The 20674-nt window shown below is 44.7% G+C and overlaps 1 protein-coding gene across 1 annotated transcript in view; it reads right to left on the bottom strand.

Annotated features, from left to right (window-relative positions):
- LOC142296212 (sulfotransferase 6B1-like) overlaps window positions 1-19337 on the bottom strand; it is a 78300-nt gene extending 58963 nt beyond the window's left edge. Inside the window, exons 1-3 of the mRNA XM_075339541.1 lie at window positions 19084-19337; window positions 12322-12431; window positions 7173-7262 (exon numbers count right to left, since the gene is read on the bottom strand). Coding sequence (XP_075195656.1) covers window positions 7173-7262; window positions 12322-12431; window positions 19084-19306 — 423 coding nt within the window. The 5' untranslated portion in view covers window positions 19307-19337. The remainder of the gene's footprint in view (window positions 1-7172; window positions 7263-12321; window positions 12432-19083) is intronic.
- Between the last annotated feature and the right edge of the window lie 1337 nt (window positions 19338-20674).

Here is a 20674-nt window from a genome sequence, read left to right as displayed (position 1 = left end):
AAAAAATGACGTAGCGCTCCGCGGTATTTTTGATTCTCAGCGCAGATAAAGCAGACAGCTATGGGTTGCCACCCCCATCTGCCTGCCGTTACCTTGGTTGGCAATCAAAATACAGGGAAGCCCATTAATTTTTTCTATTTAAAAAATAGTTAAAAAAAAAAATGACGTTGGGTCCCCCCATTTTTGATAGCCAGCTAGGGTAAAGCAGATGGCTGTAGCCTGAAAACCACAGCTGGCAGCTTTACCGTGGTTGGGGATCCAATGTGGAGGTCCCATCAGGCTCTTTTTTATAATTATTTTATAAATATTAATAATTACACAATAAAAGTAGGGTCCCCCCCAAATTGGATCACCAGCCAAGGTAAAGCGGACAGCTGTGGTCTGGTATTCTCAGGGTGGGAAGGTCCATAGTTATTGGGCCTTCACAGCCTAAAAATAGCAGGCCGCAGGCACCCCAGACGTGGCGCATCCACTAGATGCGCCAATCCTGGCGCTTCACCCCAGCTCATCCCGTGCCCTGGTGCAGTGGCAAACGGGGTAATAAATTGGGTTGATACTAGCTGTAAAGTAACCTGAGATCAAGCCCAGCAGTTTGTGATGTCATGGCGTCTATTAGATACCCAACATCATAAACTGTCAGTACTAACAAAAAAAAAAAAAAAAAAAAAAAAAAAAAAAAAAAATCGACAAAAGAAATTTGAAAAAACAGTCCCCAAAACATTTTGTCTTTCACCAATTTATTGTAAGAAAAAAAATAAAGGGGTCCCACGACGACTCTGGACCGTCTAGAATATGGGGGGGAGACACTCAGGGAACGTATCCCCCATTTTCTAGGAGTGCGGACCCTTCATGTGAGGAGTGTGGGTGCAATGAATCTGCACTCACTCTTCTCGGGTCCACAGCAGCAGAGTCCATGTCGTAATGGTTGCTACCAAAGCTGCAATGCCCTGCTCATGAGGTAAGGGCATGCCTAATCAGGAGAACTACTGTAGAAGAAGCTCTGCTCACTGGTATATAGGTGCTCAGAGGTAATAATAGATAAAATTAGTGAGTAACCTCGGCACTCTAAATCTCCCAGACTAAGTCAGAAAGTCACAACGGATAGTAATGCAAAATCACTCTTTATTGGTCCGTATTAAGAAAAAAAATGTTTTCATAAGCATATATGTTTTTGTCCAAAACAAGTTACAAATGACATTTCGGCCTGAGCCTTCGTCAGATTGGACTTATCTGCATGTAATCATGAAAAATGACAATAATCAGTATCACATAAGAGTGAGAGAACAATAACAAACTCGAACAATGTAGAGGTACAATTGGGATGCAGCAAAAAAATTGCAACACAGCAAGAAATGAAACACATGATACAAATGTCATAATACAGTACAAGGACAATATAGTAATGACAAATATGGGGTCAGAGTAGGCTTAGACAGCTCTGGTACGAAAGAGATGTCAATCATAAAGTAACATGTGCAGTAGGTGTAGAGCTACACTATGCATGGCAGAGCTAATGGGTAGACCAACCATAGAAAAAGAACGGAGAAAAAGTGGAGAAAAAGTGGAGAAAAAGTGGAGAAAAAGTGGAGAAAAAGTGGAGCACCCTTTGGTGCCTTTCATGTGGCACTAAGGGGTGCTTAGCTTTTTATTTAGCCAAAAAAATGAAAAAAAAAATGACGTAGGGTTCCCCCTAGTTTTGTAGCCAGCTAGGGTAAAGCAGACGGCTGCAGCCTGCAGACCACAGCTGGCAACCTCACCTTGGCTGGTAATCCAAAACTGAGGGCACCCCACGCTGTTATTTTAAATTAAATAAATAATTAAAAAAAAAAAACACGTAGGGGTCCCCCAAAATTGGATCACCAGCCAAGGTAAAGCAGACAGCTGGGGCCTGATATTCTCAGACTAGGGAGGTCCATGGTTATTGGACTCTCCCCAGCCTAAAAATAGCAGGCCGCAGCCGCCCCAGAAGTGGCGCATCCATTAGATGCGCCAATCCTGGTGCTTCGCCCCAGCTCATCCCGCGCCCTGGTGCGGTGGCAAACGGGGTAATATATGGGGTTAATACCAGATGTGTAATGTCACCTGGTATCAAGCCCTGGGGTTGGTGAGGTCAGGCGTCTATCAGATACCCGACATCACCAACCCAGTCAGTAATAAAAAACAAATAGACGACAAACACATTTTTATTTGAAAAAACACTCCCCAATACATTCCCTCTTTAACCAATTTATTAGAATGAAAAACAAATCCAGGTCTGCTGTAATCCAAGGGGTTGCCATGACGATCCACACTGTCCCAGTCAATGAAGAGCAGGATGTTCCCCATTGGGTGGGAGAGCAATGCAGTGACCTGAGCTAACATCAATGGGTCAGCCCAGGTCACTGCAGGGGGATGACAAGTGCTGCTGTCAGCGAGGTACATTACCTGCGCTGATCTCCAGCACTGCCGACAGCCCCTGTCACTGAGTTCAATGACCGGAGCCTTCACACCAAGTCTCGCGAGAGGCCCGTGACGTCACCGCTAGTCAGTCTCGGGTCGGAAGCGAGAGAAGGGATGTGACAAGCGGCGGCCATGGAGGACAGTGACAGCGCAGAGGTCGGGATGGCGGGACTTCATCACCGCAGGTAAGCCGAGCAGGACCATGTGTGCAGAGTGTGTGTGTATGTGTATGTGTATGTGTGTGTATGTGTATGTGTGTGTGTGTGTGAGAGTGTGTACATGCCGCGGGCAGGAGGGGGCGGAGCGAGCTGAGCGGGGAAGTGTGGGCTTCCTGCACGTAACTAGGATAAACATCGGGTTACTAACCAAAGCGCTTTGGTTGGATACCCGATGTTTATCTTGGTTACCAGCTTGTGGCAGGCTGCCAGCGATGGCTCCTGCACACTGTAGCTGTAAAAAGCCCTGCTTTTTGCTGCTAGAACCGTTCTCGAACGTTTCTAGAACTATCGAGCTTTTGCAAAAAGCTCGAGTTCTAGTTCGATCTAGAACAGGCCCCAAAATCACTCGAGCCTAGAACTGGAGAACCACGAACCTCGAACCGCGCTCAACTCTAGTAATTGGCCAATGCGGCGGCCGGAACGTCTCTTGTAATGTTTTTCCGTCTGACAAAAGAAACGCATCGCTCCGGATCCGGCGTAATGCGGCAAAAAACGGATGCGGCCGCCGGATCCAATTTTATAAACTGAGCATGCTCCAATCTATTGTAAAAAAACGGATCCAGCAAAAAAACGGACGAAACAGATGCAAAAACTGATGCGCCGGATCAGGTTTACCAGGTCTGTAGAAAAAAAAAAAAAAAAGGGGGGGGGGGGGAAATCAGGCGCATCCGTTTTTGCATATTTTGCGCAGGATCCGTTGCATCAGGCACACGCCGGATTGTGTCTTATGCCAAAAAACTGATGTGTGAAAGTAGCCTTAGCAAGTTGTGGGAGTCACAACCAACTGGAAATGACGGCTGCAGCAGCCCCACGAATGTAACAGCAAACACCAGGAGAAGAAGAATGGGTATGATTGCCGCAGTCAGAGAAACATCCATAAGTAGGTCAATAGTGATTTATTACTATGCGTTTCAGAGAGAACCCACCTTCTTCAGGAAGTTCACATATACAAGGACGTGTAGATAGCTAAGTATAAATAGGGAGCAGGCATCTTAAAGCACTGCCCCTTCAATTTTGGGAAAAAAAAAAAAAAAAAAAAAAAAAAAAAAAAAAAAAGGGGCTGTGAGACAGAACAGTTTCAGAGAACACAAATCACCATTTTACACAAGGATAGTTGGTATAATACAAACATTAAATATGTAAAACACGTTAATTGAAAAATTGCATCTGGACAATTTTAATCATATGGAAATTACTTGAAACAAAAAAAAAATAAAATGTAAAAAAAAAAAAGAAAAAAAATATATATATAAAAAAAAAAATTTCAGACCACAGACATACATTTTACAATTTTTTTGGTTTCTAGTAGTTTCTATTGTAAAGACACTCTTGTTTTTTTTCCTTGTTATTGGTCATATTCTCTATTCTGTAGGGTTATATGTTCATCCTTCACCCTTGCACTTTATACATACCCACTATTTATGTGTATTTATGACTATAGTTATTAGTGCTTGCATGGTTGATTGTTCTTGATTAATTAATTATCAGTTACTGAATTACAAGATGGAGTTTGTCCTTTTTCTGAGCACTAGCTTCTCCCTCAAGGGCTAATCCCAACTGGCAAAGGTCACTTGTCCTGCAGTCGGTTGCCGGACAACCTATCTTATACAATACCCTAAGGCTCTGTGCGCACTAGTTCGTTTTACCCGCGGCTTTACCCGCGGATTTGCCGCGGAAATTTCTTGAGAAATGTCTGCAATCTTTGTGCAGACATTTCCCAGCAAATTCTATGAGAAAAAAAAAAAATAGCTGTGCGCACTGTGCGGATTTTTCTCAAGAAATTTCCTTGAGAAGAATTTCTCGAGAAAATTTCTTGAGAAAATGAGCATGTCAATTCTTTTCCACAGGTACCCTGCGGATTTCGGCAGTACAGCCTGCAAAATCCGCAGGGAACCACCCGCGGGAAAATCGTGGCAAATTCGCGGCTAATCCGCGGCAAATCCGCATGCGGATTTGGTGCGGATTTTTTCCGGAGGTCCGGAAATCTTTCACTCCCAGAAGTTTCTCAAGAAATTTTCTTGAGAAACTTCACATTTCTAGTGCGCACATAGCCTAATACTCAAATTACCTTAAGCTAGCATTATACCATTTTACTATACAGGAACATTTTACACTTTACATCACATATTGTATCAACATTCAGTACTGCAGGGATTTTACCACTTCTTACAGCTGTACCAGTAAGTCGACTTTGAGTGGCACGTTATAAAACATCCAATGGTATGCTGTTCAACTCACCTGACCACTGCAGCCAATCACAGACATCAACAAAAGAAATCAGGAGGGCTGGAGAATATTAATGAGGTTTTCCCCCCCATACATCTATCATCCTTTGGACAAAGGTTTTTTGCTTGGACAATCCCACTAAAATTCAAATTGTACTCACAATCCCCCCCCTTAAAGAAAAACACCACCTCTCTGCTACAGTTCCGGTCTCTGCTTACTGGCTTCATCAGCGACATCTTGACTACAGCAAACATCAACACTGCAGCCAATCACTGAGCTTAGCAACTGTGGCAGTGTAGACAGAATGAGTTGCTGAGCTCAAGTGGTTGGCTGCAGCAGTGATGTGCACTGTAGTGATAATTTGACCGCTTCAGCCAATACACAGAGACCAGGGCAGCAGTGAAAAGATGGCATGGGACCTGAGAGTAGTATTATCTGGTACTTTTACACAGTTTATAGCTGGAAATCCCCTTTAAATACAAGGGTTTCTTTTAATGCTTATTCTTTTTTCACTTTTAGGCTATGTGCGCAAGTGTGCGCTCTGCACCGCACCGAAAATGTGCGCTTCAGAGCGCAGCTGAAAAGCTGCGTTCTGAAGCGCATGGTGCCGGCAGATTCGTGCGCTCTGCATGCTGCCTCTCCCTATAGACAGCATGCAGAACGCACGAAAGAAGTGACATGTCACTTCTTAGAACGCAGCGATTCGGCAAGCAGCCGAATCGCTGCGTTCTAACATGCCACGTGCGCACGGCCCCTGCACAATCTCCATAGATTGTGCAGGGAACGCAGGACGCATGCAGTTACGCTGCGGTGCAGAACGCAGCGTAACTGCATGTAATTGTGGCGCCCCTGAGGCTTCCGTCGCCACAGGTCATTGCACCCCATCAGCGGTGTGATGCCCCATTCTGGGAGAGGAAGAGAGTGAACTCCGGTCCCCTGGTAAATTCACACTACACCCATTGCTAGGGACACACAGGACCAGGGAAAGTGGCAGGCAACCCTCCCATGCTGCATGCTGAGAGGGGCTGTAAGACCCATCCCTGCTCCCATAGGGTGGTAGCTTAGCAACTGGGGAGGTGGGAGGAGCCACCAGAGAGCAGATAGAGAAAGGAAGGTCAAGTTAGTTTCAGTTTACCTCAGGGAGTGAAAGAGTGAGGAGCCAGCATGTAGTTGGAGAAGAAGAACGAGAGCAAGGAGGGAGGAGGAGGCCTGCTGGAGGCAGGCAAGGAGGAAAGAAAGAAAGAAAGAAAGAAAGAAAGAAAGAAAGAAAGAAAGAAGGAAAGAAAGGCTCCAAGTCAGTCAGGAGCAGAGGAACTGAAGGAGACGCTTCCTGGTGAAGAACCTGGGACCCAGAGGTCCAGGTGACACCACGCAGAGAAGGAAAGAAAGGGTCGCAGGGCCGCGGGTAGTCCTGTAGGTACCACGAGCAGTCCTTGTTGGGTACCGAAGCCGAGGGCCCAGAGGCGCTACGAGTAGTTGCAGGCTGCGGTGGCCTGGTCCACAGTGACATCGGTGGAGTGATTAGCTGCGACAGGGGACGGTCCCTAGAGACTGGAGGAGTGAAAAGACAATCTCCAAACAGTAAAAACCGAGGCCCAGGGACGTTGCAAGCTCCCAGGGCCAGAACCCAGAGCAGACCTTCAGAAAGGGGGTAATCAGCCGACAGGTGACCCCCCAGCCTGGAGGCTGTAATGGAGGCCAAGCCAGGTCCATCCTAACTAAGGCAAGGCTAGTGAAGACAGCAGAGAACACTAAGAGGAGGGTACCGGATTTCACGCTCTGAATCACCCAGAAGGCGGAGGTCCCTGACAGTGGTCCCAGCAGTCCGAGGGTCCTGCTACCCTGACAAGAACTGTGAGTAAAGAACTTGAACTGCACCCTTGGAGTTGCCTCTGTTATTCCATCTGCATAGACACTCACAAGCACCAACTGTGCCCCGGGCATTGCTCCACCTGTGGGGAGCAGTACTACCATTGCTGCTATAACATCATCCCGGAGGCCTCACACAGCAGCGGCGGCTTAATAGCCGCATACCACAGGTGGCGTCACGAACACAACCATTAACAAGCGAGCCACATAAACTACTGACACCCACCAGGGCCACGGAGCCGGGCCCAGCCACCACTGACTACCACCGGACTAGTCCGGCCCGGCACCGGGTGTCCCACAGCCCTGGGGTGGGCGAGTCATAATACGCACACGTGCGCACATACCCTTAGATGTTTATTAAGTGAATTTATATTATATATTATTATATTATATATAGCTATGAACAATCAGCTACTTTACCTTTGTTTTCTTTTCAAAGAAAGATTTTGGCGTATTCTCGTAAGTCAGATGTGAAGACAATACTCTTGGAGAAGGTTGGTTCTTCAGGTGCTTAAAATCAAAAAGAGAAAATATATATTAGATTATATCTTTCAAGAAAGTAGTAGTTTAAGTCTAAGAGAGATTGCAAAAATGGTAATGAAAAGTGGAAACTGTATTCTTACTCAAATAGATATCAGGATTAGGGCTGAGCAGATCTGGACTGTAAAAGCGGTTTCAAAGATGCCTGGGTGCCGGACCCGGGCATGGGATTCCGGGTGCATGACCCGGATTCGAGAATTAAAAAGAAAATAAAACAAAACAGGAAGTAAGCGAGAGTTTCATACTTACCGAGACTCTGTGTCATGGCAGCAAACTGCTTCCGGGTCGCGCATCCACTTCCTGTACTGCGCAGTAGGCTCATCACATACACACAGCTTTCCATGTTGTGCCCGGCCGTCCTCGTCTGATTGGTTGCAGGCAGACGCGCCCCTAGCCTGTAACAGTGTCTGCCTGCAGTCATCGCGGCTCAGTCATTGTCTGCACAGCTAGCAGTCGTTCTCTATGGCCGCTGGCTGTGGGATGTAGCAGAGCTGAAGCGGTGTGGGACCTCGTGTGGATTATGCCGGACCTGGAGGGGTGTGTTGGGGATTAATAAAGTGGTGAAGGAGGGCACGTTTTTTGTAATTTTTTTTTTCGAAATAAAGGATTTTTGTGTGTTTGTATTTACTGTTACTTATAGATTAGTGATGCAGCTATCTCATAGATGCTTGTGCCATCACTAACCTAGGGTGTAGTAGCAGCTGTGCACTGTTATTAACCCCTCATTACCCCAATTGCCACAGCACAGGGCAATTTGGGAAGAGCCGGTATAGCACCGGGATTGTCACATCCAATAGATGCAGCAATACCGGGAGGCTGCGGGCTGAGAATACCAGCCCCCAGCTGGCTTTACTTTTGCTGGGGATGAAAATGGGGAAGGGGAGACAGCAAGTAGTTTTGTTTTGTTTTTTTAAAATTATTAAAAAAAAAAAAAAGGCCGCATGCGGTTTCTCTTAGGCTGGAGTCACACTTGTTGCAAGGGACTCGCACAAGTCTGATATCGCATCACCGACACAGCCGCGCACGCTTTTGACAGTAGCGTGCATGTGTTTGTCTACATGAACGCTCACCATACTGACCCAGACGCTTGCACTGCTTTCCCCACCCATTGGCCCTCCTGCCGCCTGTGATTGGTTGCAGTCAGCTGACACGCTAACACTCAGGGTGGGGGCGCGCCTAACTGCAACCAATTACACGCGCCGGTGGGTGAGCAAAACAATGAATATTGAATTGTCTGCTACGGAAGGGAAAAGTGTGACTCGGAAGGAGTTTGCCACCATGACACCGCATGGATGAGTATAACGCGCGTGCTCCTACCCCCCTATCCCTTCCATCAACATTTTTAATCTCCGGATTCTGGTCTCCATTGACTTATATGGGCATTGGATTCGGGGGCAGATTGACTTTTTTTTTTTTTTTTTTTTTTTTAATTGAGCAGTGATCCGCTGGTCCCAGTTTTGGCCAGTTCGATTAGCTCTAATCAGGATTAATGAAAAAAAAATCCCTAAAGCCCTTATACACTAGGCAATGATTGCACAAATGGTGGTTCATAAGAATGATTGCCCGCTTAAGTATGATCATGCTATGATTTCCATTTTGAATGATTTCTCTGTGGATGTTTAGAAACAGAGAACCCAGTTCCTCCACGTCAAAAAGTCGCTCAAAGAGCATTACATCCTATGCTCGATGGTCTACCCTGCTCGTTTTCATATTATTCATAAGGGCAAGTCATTTTTCTCCATCCCAGATGAGGCTACTGAGTGGCTTCAATTATACCCCGGACGTAGAGGGAAGGGTCTTTATTCCCCTTTTGTTAGCTTCTCCGCCTTAAATGGCTATATCTGCTCACCACGACAGGGAAGGTAGAGCAACTTTATTCCTCTGTTGTTCCCTACTGTTTGTTGTACTGCCAAGTCACTTGGACAATGGAGCTCCCTGTCACTGTGGATGCTATAATAATAATAATAATAATAATAATAATAATAATAATAACCGCAATTTTTATTTATATAGCACCAACATATTCCACAGCGCTGTACAATTCAGAGGGGACATGTACAGACAATATGAGACATTACAAAATAAAATTCAGATACCAGTGCTCGTAAGCTTACAGTCTGAGGAAATAGGGGAGGCACAAAAGGTGAATGGTGGGGGGGGGGGCTTGTCATATATGGTCCGGCCATAGATTTAATAGGGGATTCAGAACCAGCTGCATGGTCCGGTCCCAGCAAGAATTTATACATACAGAGTGTTAAAAAAAAACCAAAAACAAACACACACACACACACAACTACATGAAGAGGAATGCAACCAGAAAATGCCGGGGACAAGAATTGGAAGTAAAATTTATGAAGGCCAGAATGGGACTAGATTATGAGGAGGTGAGGTGATAGGCTAATCTAAGGAAATGTGTTTTAGGACCCGCTTAAAAGTGTGAATGTTGGGAATTGAATTGTTCTTGGAAGTGTGTTCCAGAGCATTGGCGCAGCTCGTGAAAAATCTTGAAGATGGGAGTTGAAGGTTCGAATTATTGAAGATGTCAGTCTTGGTCATTAGAAGAACGGAGGCCATGGGTGGGGTGATAGACAGAGATGAGAGACTAGATGTAGGGCGGTGTGGAATTGTGGGTGAGAGTGATAAGTTTATATTGGACTCTGTAACGGATAGGCAACCAGTGTAATGACTGGCACATAGAGGCATCAGTGAAGCGGTTGGAGAGGAAAAGGATTATGGCTGCGGCATTCAGGTTGGATTGGAGTGGGGAAAGTTTAGTAACAGGGAGACCAATTAGTAAAGAATTACAGTAATCCAGGTGTATTGCAGAAATGCATTTAATTAAAGGGGTGGTTCACCCATATTTTTTATTGTCTAGATTGATATTCTATTGAGAAAAAATGTTTCTCTCAAATACCTTGTGTTGTTAATAGTGCCTGTGAGAGGCGCTATTGCAGACCGCTGTTCCCCGTCCAGTGACGTACCCATCCAATGCTGCCACGTCACATCCGTGCAGCCGGCTACAGTCTTCCAGACTGAGCTGTGAGCGGTGTTTCACTGCTGCCTGTCACAGCCCATTTGCTCCCCCCTCCTCCTCCCTCCTAGCACGGCGCGTCTCCTGCTCCCCCTCCCTCCTCCCTCCTATCACGGCGCTTCTCCTGCTCCCCCTTCCCTCCTAGCACAGCACGGCGCGTCTCCTGCTCCCCCCCTCCCTCCTAGCACAGCACGGCGCGTCTCCTGCTCCCCCTCCCTCCACGCGTCTCCTGCTCCCCCCTCCCTCCTCCCTCCTAGCACAGCACGGCGCATCTCCTGCTCCCCCCTCCCTCCCTCCTCCCTCCTAGCACAGCACGGCGCGTATCCTGCTCCCCCCTCCCTCCTCCCTCCTAGCACAGCACGGCGCGTCTCCTGCTCCCCCCTCCCTCCTCGCAGAACGCTGTGAGGGAGGAGGGAGGAGGAGCAGGGAGCAGATGGACTCAGAATGTAGCCGGCTGCACGGATGTGACGAGGCAGCATTGGACGGGTACGTCACTGGACGGGGAGCGGCGGTCTGCAATAGCGCCTCTCACAGGCACTATTGACAACACAAGGTATTTGAGAGAAACAATGTTTCTCAATATAATATCGATCTAGACAATAAAAAATATGGGTGAACCACCCCTTTAAGGACTCAGCTAAATATGTACAAAAACCTTGGGTGCAGTGGTCTGTGCATGCATTTCATACAAGTTACCCTGGAGGGGTCTCCCTGATACATAAATATTTGCGCTGGGACCTTAAGATCGTTCATAGGGACCCTGAGGATTGGTTTGTCGTTGTAAATGCCACCATCAATTCTCAAGAATATGTCATCATTTGTGTTTATAATCCTCCCCCTACCAACCTAGCGATTATTAAAAGCGCAGTCAGTTTCATACTAAACTATTCAGATGCTTATGTGCTGTGTATGGGGGATTTCAACCTTGTCATGGAATCACCAACTAAGGTCTCCCCTTCAATTAACAATAATATGATTCTAATATATAGTGCACTAAGCATATTTAATCCCTCTGAGATTATTTAGGATGCATCACCGGGTGACGTCAGAATGCTTGTGGTGCCACGGGGAGGACGTGAACTTTGTCCATATAATCTGGGGATTCCCGGTAATTGCCACCTTTTGGTGGGAGGTGGTTTTGATTCTGTCCTCCCTGTCCTCCTTCCCCCATACCTCGCAATCGGCTGCTCTGTCTGTTTGGAGTTTTGGACGAGGGCACCTGGTCTCATCACCATAAAATTTTCTTGCGGGAGTCCTTTTTTATGGCGAGGAAATTTTATAGCCTTATGGTAGATAGACAATTCTCCCCCAACTGCGCATGCATGGATAGAGTTAGTAAATGCAATGCTTCCCTATGAGCGGACAATGTATCATAATAGATGATGCCATGAAAAGTATAACAAAGTCTGGGAGATATGGAACTCCTTTCCGTTGACGCTATCCACCTAGATGTAATTGTTTTCTGGGCTTCTTGTTCAATGATATGCTACAGCAAATATACTATGGACTAGTATTTCTTTTAAATGCTTTTAGGTTGGCGCCCAATGGCAGAAGCGGTTACTCTGGTATCTGTTCTATTTTATTTTTTTCTCTGTATCTTGCTTAGGTGTTTACACACCCCAGGTACCTTGGTTATGTACTTTAATAATATCAAAATTATTACAGTCTTATGCACATGTACTAATATATATATATATATGTGTGTGTTTATCTCGTACCTGTTATATTTCTGTTTAATAAACAAATTAAAAAAATGTAATTATAATTATTTTATTATTAATGGCATAACGTCATCTAAACCCAAATTCAAAGTAATTCAGCATAACGCAAATATAAAACTAGGCAAAAGAAAGTGGAAATGGATGATTTTTGATCATAATGAACAATTAGCTGTTTTTGAATTTATGGCGCTTACAAAGGTTTTAATTAATTATATGCAGTGCCCAAATTTAAAATGACAATATTTATAGGAAACATTAGAAATGCAACGTAACAAACCTCATATTTTTCTGGTTTTCCAAACTCAAACATAGCGTGGTCTAGGGTAGGTTCTTTGTTGTGTACTTCAGTTAGAATTTGCTTAATTATCTCTATTGACCAGTTTGTTCCTAAAACAAAAATACCAACAGCATTTGTTACATTTATATTAATGCACATGAGATATTTACTACATAAAATAGAATATACCACTTATATCCTTAAACAAGAATATATATGATGCCAAACTTCCTTAAAAATACTTTATTTATTTTGAAAAGAATAAAAAACACATAAACAAACAACAAAGGCACAGCAGGGTAGAGAGATACAACTGACTCCCACGGATTAGGGGAGGGGTGGGTGGAGATCGAGATGAAGTACTATATGAATATCTGAAGAGATTTATCTCGATCTCCACCCACCCCTCCCCCAATCCGTGGGAGTCACAGTTGTATCTCTCTACCCTGCTGTGCCTTTGTTGTTTGTTTATGTGTTTTTTATTCTTTTCAAAATAAATAAAGTATTTTTAAGGAAGCTTGGCATCATATATATTCTTGTTTAAGGATATAAGTGGTATTATCGGTTGATAGGATGCGAACCTGATTATATCAGTGCAAAAAATGTGGAAAGTGTGGTTATATGAGATAAAATAGAATATGTAGTGGATAAAGCATTTCTTTAATCATGTGTTTCTTCATTCCCCAAATCTTCCTATGTGTAATATTGTTGCAAGTTCTGGAGGCCACCAGGTTTTACTGTCCCAGAAATTTAATAAAAGGGTTGTCTCCTACATTTCATGAATGAGCCATTCACAAAATAGATGGTAACTATAGTGAGACCAACACAATAATAAATATGAGCACATTTTTTGAAAATTCATATTTCCAGCTTCACCAAATTTTTGCTATGAAATTAGATTTATAACGAATTATACGCCACAAAACAAATGTATTCCAAAGTCTCCAACCTTCCTGAAAAGAGGTGTTTGATGCTAAGTTCTAAAAAAAAAAAAAAAAAAGTTAATAGTCAGTGAAGACAGATACTCGTGGATTTGATGCTTTTTTTCATTCCATAAATAGTGGTTATGAATACAAATTATGCGTTTCGGCTTTCACTCTGAAGCCTCTTGAACAGTTTGAGAAAAGCTTCAGAGTGGCAGCTGAAATGCATCATTTGTATTCATAACTACTATTTATGGAATAAAGAAAAGCAAGAAATCTACACGAGTGATGGTCTTCACTGCCCTTTGCAATTAAGGACGCCACCCTATGGCACTAGCACCACTAATCTTGGGAGTGCCTGCCTGATATCCTGAGATTAAATGTTATCAATGGGAAAACACACTTTGAACATGGTTAGGATTAAATAAATATCAATATATTATATATTTTTTTTTTATTACACAGACAAACCAAATCACCCATTTCTACCTTATTGGTCCTAAGAATACAGTGGGATGATAGATTTGCCTATTCTTCTTATACATCACCAAAAGATCATTTCAAAGCTGGGGAATTAATTTACCAATGTAAAACAACAGAATCTGTAAAACAATTTAGGGGAAAAAAATAAAGAAATGCCTACCATTGCTTTGAATTATATTACACCCATTATGCACCAGACCAACCTCATAGACTTCAAGGGCTAACAACGCTAATGTTCTAAAGGACCAATATTTTGTAAGAATACAAAGGTCCATTCACATTTTGTCAAAAGACGCTTCCTCGCTGCGGTAATATCCCTATTCACTTGTACCATCAGTGCGTACATGCGAATCATTTTGCGGAGGGGGGGTGGGGTCGGACGGATGTCCCGGCTGGACGACTGAACGGGGAGAGGAGGAACAGTGTGAAAGCACGCCAAGCGTTCTGCTAGACATTCATATTGGTAATATTACTCAATTTATGGGGGGGAGGGGGGATATTGACAAAATATGTATTGTCCATTGACCCCTATGTTAACGTGTACCACCATATGTCAGAATATTGATTCGGGGACGGGGGGGGGGAAACATACACACTGAAATGCATGGAAATAGCGTTCAGATGGAATGAGAACAGCATGTGTAAGACGCCTGGACACATCCGACTTCCAAGTCAGTGCCAGGAACTTAATACACCATTTTTAGGACTATAAGATGCACCCAAATTTAGAAGAGGAAAAAATAAATAAATACATTTTCAATGTTAAAAATGGGGGTCCGTCTTGTAGTCTTATGGTTTTTCTTGTAGGCTGAATGTAGGGGGTGCAGGGGTCACAGAAAGCTGGTGGCAGCATGGGTGAAGCAATGCTGGTAGGAGGGGGTGCGGCGGCGCATCATTGATCCTGTGCATGAGGAGACTGAGATCTCAGACAGCCAAAATCTTAGTCTGCGCATGCGCCACCTCTGGTGCCATTTTACTGAAGTCCATTGCCAGGCGATTAATGACGCCTGCTTCGCGTTGCCTGTACACCCCTTATCCAAGCATAGGGCCCGCAACATTGCCCTACTCATGCCACCACAGGCTACATACAGAGGAAGCCCTGCCTCCTGCGACCCTGCTCCACCCCCCACTCCCCCGGTAAGGTAAAGCAGACATGGTTATTTGGCCCTTCAGAGACAAGCATACCAGCCCACATGATAAACATGCAACACAGTAGGCTGTTTCCATATCCTCTACAATTGGAGAGATTCTAAGTAGTGGTGGGATATTACCCATTTATATAAGTGATGACCACCAATACCACACACACCCTAATGAACTACAAGTGCAAGGTAAATTACTCCATCATAGTCTAAAGTAAAAAAGCCAAAAACACCACAACAAACCACAAACTCAGACCACAAAATAAATTAATTGCCACAGACAGCGGTGGACACCACATCATACTTGGGTAGGCCGTTTGCCAAGTTGCTATACCTTCTGAAGACCCTATGCACTGTCTTTGACTGAAACGTCTGTGGTTGTGCTGGTCCTACAAGTTCTTCTCAATAAAAGACCACTATTCACATTTATCTTGAGTGCCAAGTTTCTACATCTACTTGAGACGGTTTTGGACATTACTTCAGCACCACCCCAGAAGTGCTGTGTGTATCAACTCACAAAATAAATTCAGACTCCAAAATACACCTGAGCTTACAAATACAGAACTCAGACTGCACATATTATTAATCTATAGAACCCTAGACCAAACCAAAGAATAAATTCTGACCTCTCCACAACACAGACCCTACAAGATTCGGTGTACAGGTGGATTCCACTCTGAAAACAATTTGAAAAAGCATCAAAGAAATACTAAATGGAAAAACTTGCTGTTAATTTGTTCAGTCTTTTCACTGCCTTTTAACTGCCTTAGGTTTCCAAAGATTAAGTTATTAAAGGGAATCTGTCACCAGGTTTTTCATTATATAATCTAAGAACTGTATAATTAAGGGGCTAAAACACTGAATCCAGTGATGTGTCACTTGCTAGGCAGCATGCTGACATTTTGATAGTTTTTTCTTCTGCAGATGCGGCAGTACTCAGACGTTTGACCCTATATAACCTTGGCCCACATCGATTATTGGCAGCTTTCCATCTACACTGTATATTGACAGAAAGCTTCTAAATCAGTTGTGTGCTCAGGGTTACAGTACTGTAGCAATAATTAATCTGCTGTTGATAAAAATCTTATTTTTTTGAAACAGCAAAACACAATCCAGTTATTCACAGATCGTTGGAATCAGGCTCTCTGCCCTCACATTATGCTGCGCTCAGATCACTTGGTAAAAATCTGCTGACAGATTTCCTTTAAAAGAAGTGAACAGTCCATTCCTCAGGAATTTTTTGCTCTAAAGATACTCTATACCAAGTCTGCAAAACATGTGGTCCACCAGACGTTTTGCAGCAGCCCAAGGACTTTTACTGCAGACGCTACTCCCTTCTTATGGAGAATGAATTTGTGTCATCTCTGGCTCCGGTGTGCAGCAGCGTGATGAGATCACGATGAGAGGGGCAGGGTGTGTGGGTGTGTGTGTGTCTCTATTTTGCAGGGGGGCAGTGTGGGGACGATAGGAGCTGTGTGCGCACACCCGTGTGTAGATTTTTGGAGAGGAGCCTAATATACAAATGCATCCCAATAAATTAGAATATCATCGACAAGTTAATTTATTTCAGTAATTTAATACAAAAAGGGAAATGCATATATATATTATATATATATATATATATATATATATATATATATATATATATATATATATATATATATATATATAATTACACACAGAGGGATCTATTCCAAGTGTTTATTTCTGTTAATGTTGATGATTATGGCTTACAGCTGGACATGAGCGGACCTCAGGCTCGTGGCTCGGAAAATGAAGTGAAAATCACTCTGGTGAATATCGCGCTATGCTGGTGTCTGAGTTCTGTGCTGCATTATGCCCAGGGACTAAAAGATGTAGTGCACCCCTGCTCTATATTTTTACAATATAAAGAAAAAGGATGACTCAAAAATCAACCATAAGACACCCAGGTGTCATGATCATAAAACATTTTTGCTTGAAAACCGCTAGCAGTTTTTTCATTGTTAAATGGAGTATAAAAGTGAAAAAAAATAAATAATAATAATAGGCTGCCATTTCCTGAAGTTTCTTCCCAAAAACAAAAAAAAAAAAAAAAAAAGACAGATTACCAACCAACCTAACCTAATACATACCTCCTACCAGATTCCAGCCATGAAGGCCTCATCCACACATCTGTGTTTAAAAATATATCTGGACCGGTGTCATCCAGGTGTCCGTTTTTTACAGGTGGATGAAGAAATAAATAGCAAAGCTTCTCCTATCCTTTGCAATGATAAATTTGTGCAGCACACAGATGGCAGCGGTGTGCTGTAGGTGTTCTCATGGAGCCCTAGACTTGTATTGGCCCTTTACATTCATGATATCGGGGGGGAAAATGGACATGTCTCAGTGAGTTTTGCATGGATACACAGTGAGTGAAAAAACAGACGTAAATAACACCATAGATTATAATGGGAATGTGCTGCATCTGTGAAAAACGTGGATGTGACATGTACATGCCACCCTAGCATCTGAACGAGGCCTTACACGTAGTGGCTCACACTTTGATGCTCGAGGTGTGCCGCCCCCGTGCCAGCACCCAGGCTGCTCGGATCCGAATCCGCGGTGGCTCGAGGGGACTCCGGACCTGGGGGTCGTGCGGCCACTCAGAAAAAAAGTGGGGGAATATTTACAGGGGGAATGTAAAGTTCGTGACGCCACCCACGGTGTGTAGTAATGTGAGGGACCACCGCTGCCGTCGGGGAGCCCGGTGACGATGGGGTGGCAGCCTGATGTTTAACCCCTCCGTCGGTAGGGGGTTGGTGTCCCGGGGCCTGTTGGATTGTTGCTGTAGGAACAGAGGTTTTCAGTGTACTCACTCAGTCCAGGAATAACAACAACGACAGCTTGTAAACCAGAATTCTGAGCACCACTGCAGCTTGTAGGGAGCACGCTTGGGTCCGTGCCCTTGGTGTTGCTGTTAGCCTGTAACCCTGTCCTTGGCACCGTTGTCTCTGTTGGACCATTAAGTTTAAAACTCTTCGGTCCCGCTTACCCGTATGGCTAACGGAGTGAGCTTGCTCTCAGGGTTTAGGTGTACGATTTCTTTGGACTGTATTGTATTATGTTGAAAGTCATATCCCATCGGTGCGCTAGTACCCCGATTTTGGAGCAGGTTGGGGGATGAATCTTGAAGTTTTCACCCCCGTCGGGTAAATTACCAGAACGCGTGAAGCTTTCCGGCCTGGAGTCCACGTACCCCGTCGTGCCATGGCCCCTGCCCGGTGATAGCTCAAGGCCGCCGGCTGCCCTCCTCGGAAATCCATGCCCCTTGACCCTATCCCCTGCGACCGGGGTTCCAGCTCCTACCAGGCCCAGGCCAACGTCTGCCATCTAGTGCTACAGGAGCCCTGCTCCCAGCCGGTGACCTCTCAGAGAGTCACCGCTTCACACTCCTCTCCCTTGCTCAACTTCAGCTCAACTCAACTATCACTCTCCCCTCACCAACCCCCCCATGTGGGTGGCCCTATTCCTTTCAGGCCCCCCAATGCTGTGTCTGGTGGGTAAAGTGCAAAGTGTTCCTAGGATTTTGATTGGCTAAGCTGTTAGCAACACCAAAGAACCAGGACCCGTAACCAAGGAGGGTGGATACTTGTCAGAAGGGCAGATTGCACAATACCCTGTGACGACCTGATAGGCCAGAGCGTCACATTTGCTTATGGAGCGCCCGTCTCTGGCACAAAACCTCGACAGATATAATCACCTGCCGACACATATCAATCCACATATCAGATTTGTAGAAGGTTTTGCAAAATTTGCAGCAAACAAAAAAAAAAAAAAAGTCTGCAATCTGTATAAGACATTTTTTGGTATTCCTTTATGCTAAATTAATAATAATAATAAAAATAATTATTAATCCTCCAAATCTCTGTTGGAAAGTCATGGCATACCCGTCATCCCACCCATAAAAACCGCTACAAAATCGGCAGGTGTTACAGGCTAATTTTAAAGCACATTTGATCCCTCGCCAAGTCACTCACAGTAATGTTGCATTGCTTCTAGGTAGAATGCAGCACATCACAGACACAATACAGAGCGTTATGTGCATGGAGCCTAATTGATTCATAGACTATGGCGGCGTTCATGCATGGAGCATTCCTGTGCTGAGAACGCCTAAACGCTGTTCTGTAAATGGGAGAAGATACATGTAGTGATACTAGATGGTAATCCACATAGTCCCTTCCCCCACTCACCACATTTGGGATATGTTACAATCAATATATCATCTTCTCTGGCTTCGAAAGCCTCCATAGCCTGAAAAGCAGGTTCACTGCATAGTAGGCTGGGATATAGAATCCCATTGATGGAAACTTTCAGTTCTTCAGGAGTCTTGTTTTTGGCCTCTTCAACTACCTTCTGCATTTCTGCTAGGAATTTCTCCCTTTTTGCTTTGTTTTCCCCCTCAGCTCCCGACATCTTTCTGCCTTGTGAAAGGAATGTAAAGTAGCAGATTTCTCTGGCACTTCCTTTTTATGTGAGACACTATCAGGGAGTGTTCAAACCATTTACACACACACCCACTGAGCTCATTGCATAATAGTAGACGGAGAGTGACCTCTGCTAACACATAAAAGCTCATACCTGAAGATTTCACTTGTTTTACGTATAATAAATATAAATACAATTTAAATTGATTTTCCGGGTTTGGGACAAAAGTTTGCAGCCACTTCATGTGACTGCAGAATCATGAGAGAGGTACGCACTATCACGATTTTGTATACTTGCTGTTAGGCCGGGGCCACACGGGGCACTAGTGCGATGCTCGCATGACACTTGGCTCGTGCTGGCAGCACAGCAGGAGCCGAGTGTCATGCTAGTATCCTTTAGGCTTGAAACACACATCCGTGAAACACGTGCGTGTTTGGTCCGTTTCCGTGTATACTGGAGACACGACCAAACGTGCACCAATGTTACTATATCTCAGCGGTTACAATTGCGTTTTTGGTTATGTCCGTTAGTCAGTCTCCGTGATGCGTTTTGTGGGCCGTGTCTCACGCCAGCATGTCCGTTTTCTGCACGCAACACGCAGCACGGACCCAATGAAAGTCAATGGGTCTGTGCGCATGTCCGAGTGACACGGACGCATCTCTGTTTGCTCCCTGTACGTTTTGTGCTTTTTTCATGTGATGTCGGTCTTTTTTCTTTTTCTGTTTCGTTCTCTCCCTCAGCCCGTCGGTCGGTCTCTATGTCTGTCGGTCGGTCTCTCTGTCTTATCTGTCCCTCTAGCTGTCTGTCAGTCAGTTCCCCCCCCCCTCTCTCATACTTACCGCTCCCCGATCCCCGGCGCGGCGCTGCACGGCTGTTTTAAAAACTTCGGCGGCTTTTACTATTTTGAAAAAGCCGGCCGCCCATTAATCAATCTCGTATTTCCTGCTTTACCCGCCCACCGGCGCCTGTGATTGGTTGCAGTCACACACGCCCACCACGCTGAGTGACAGCTGTCTCACTGCACCCACCCGATCACAGCAGCCGGTGGGCGTGTCTATACTGTGCAGTGAAAAAAATAAATAAATAATTAAAAAAAACGGCGTGCGGTCCCCCCCCATTTTAATACCAGCCAGATAAAGCCATACGGCTGAAGGCTGGTATTCTCAGGATGGGGAGCTCCACGTTATGGGGAGCCCCCCACCCTAACAATATCAGTCAGCAGCCGCCCAGAATTGCCGCATACATTATATGCGACAGTTCTGGGGCTGTACCCGGCTCTTCCCGATTTACCCTGGTGCGTTGGCAAATCGGGGTAATAAGGAGTTATTGGCAGCCCATAGCTGCCAATAAGTCCTA

The sequence above is a fragment of the Anomaloglossus baeobatrachus genome, chromosome 3, assembly GCF_048569485.1.
Source record: "Anomaloglossus baeobatrachus isolate aAnoBae1 chromosome 3, aAnoBae1.hap1, whole genome shotgun sequence".
Taxonomy (NCBI): domain Eukaryota; kingdom Metazoa; phylum Chordata; class Amphibia; order Anura; family Aromobatidae; genus Anomaloglossus; species Anomaloglossus baeobatrachus.
This window is presented reverse-complemented; position numbering and strand designations above follow the sequence as displayed.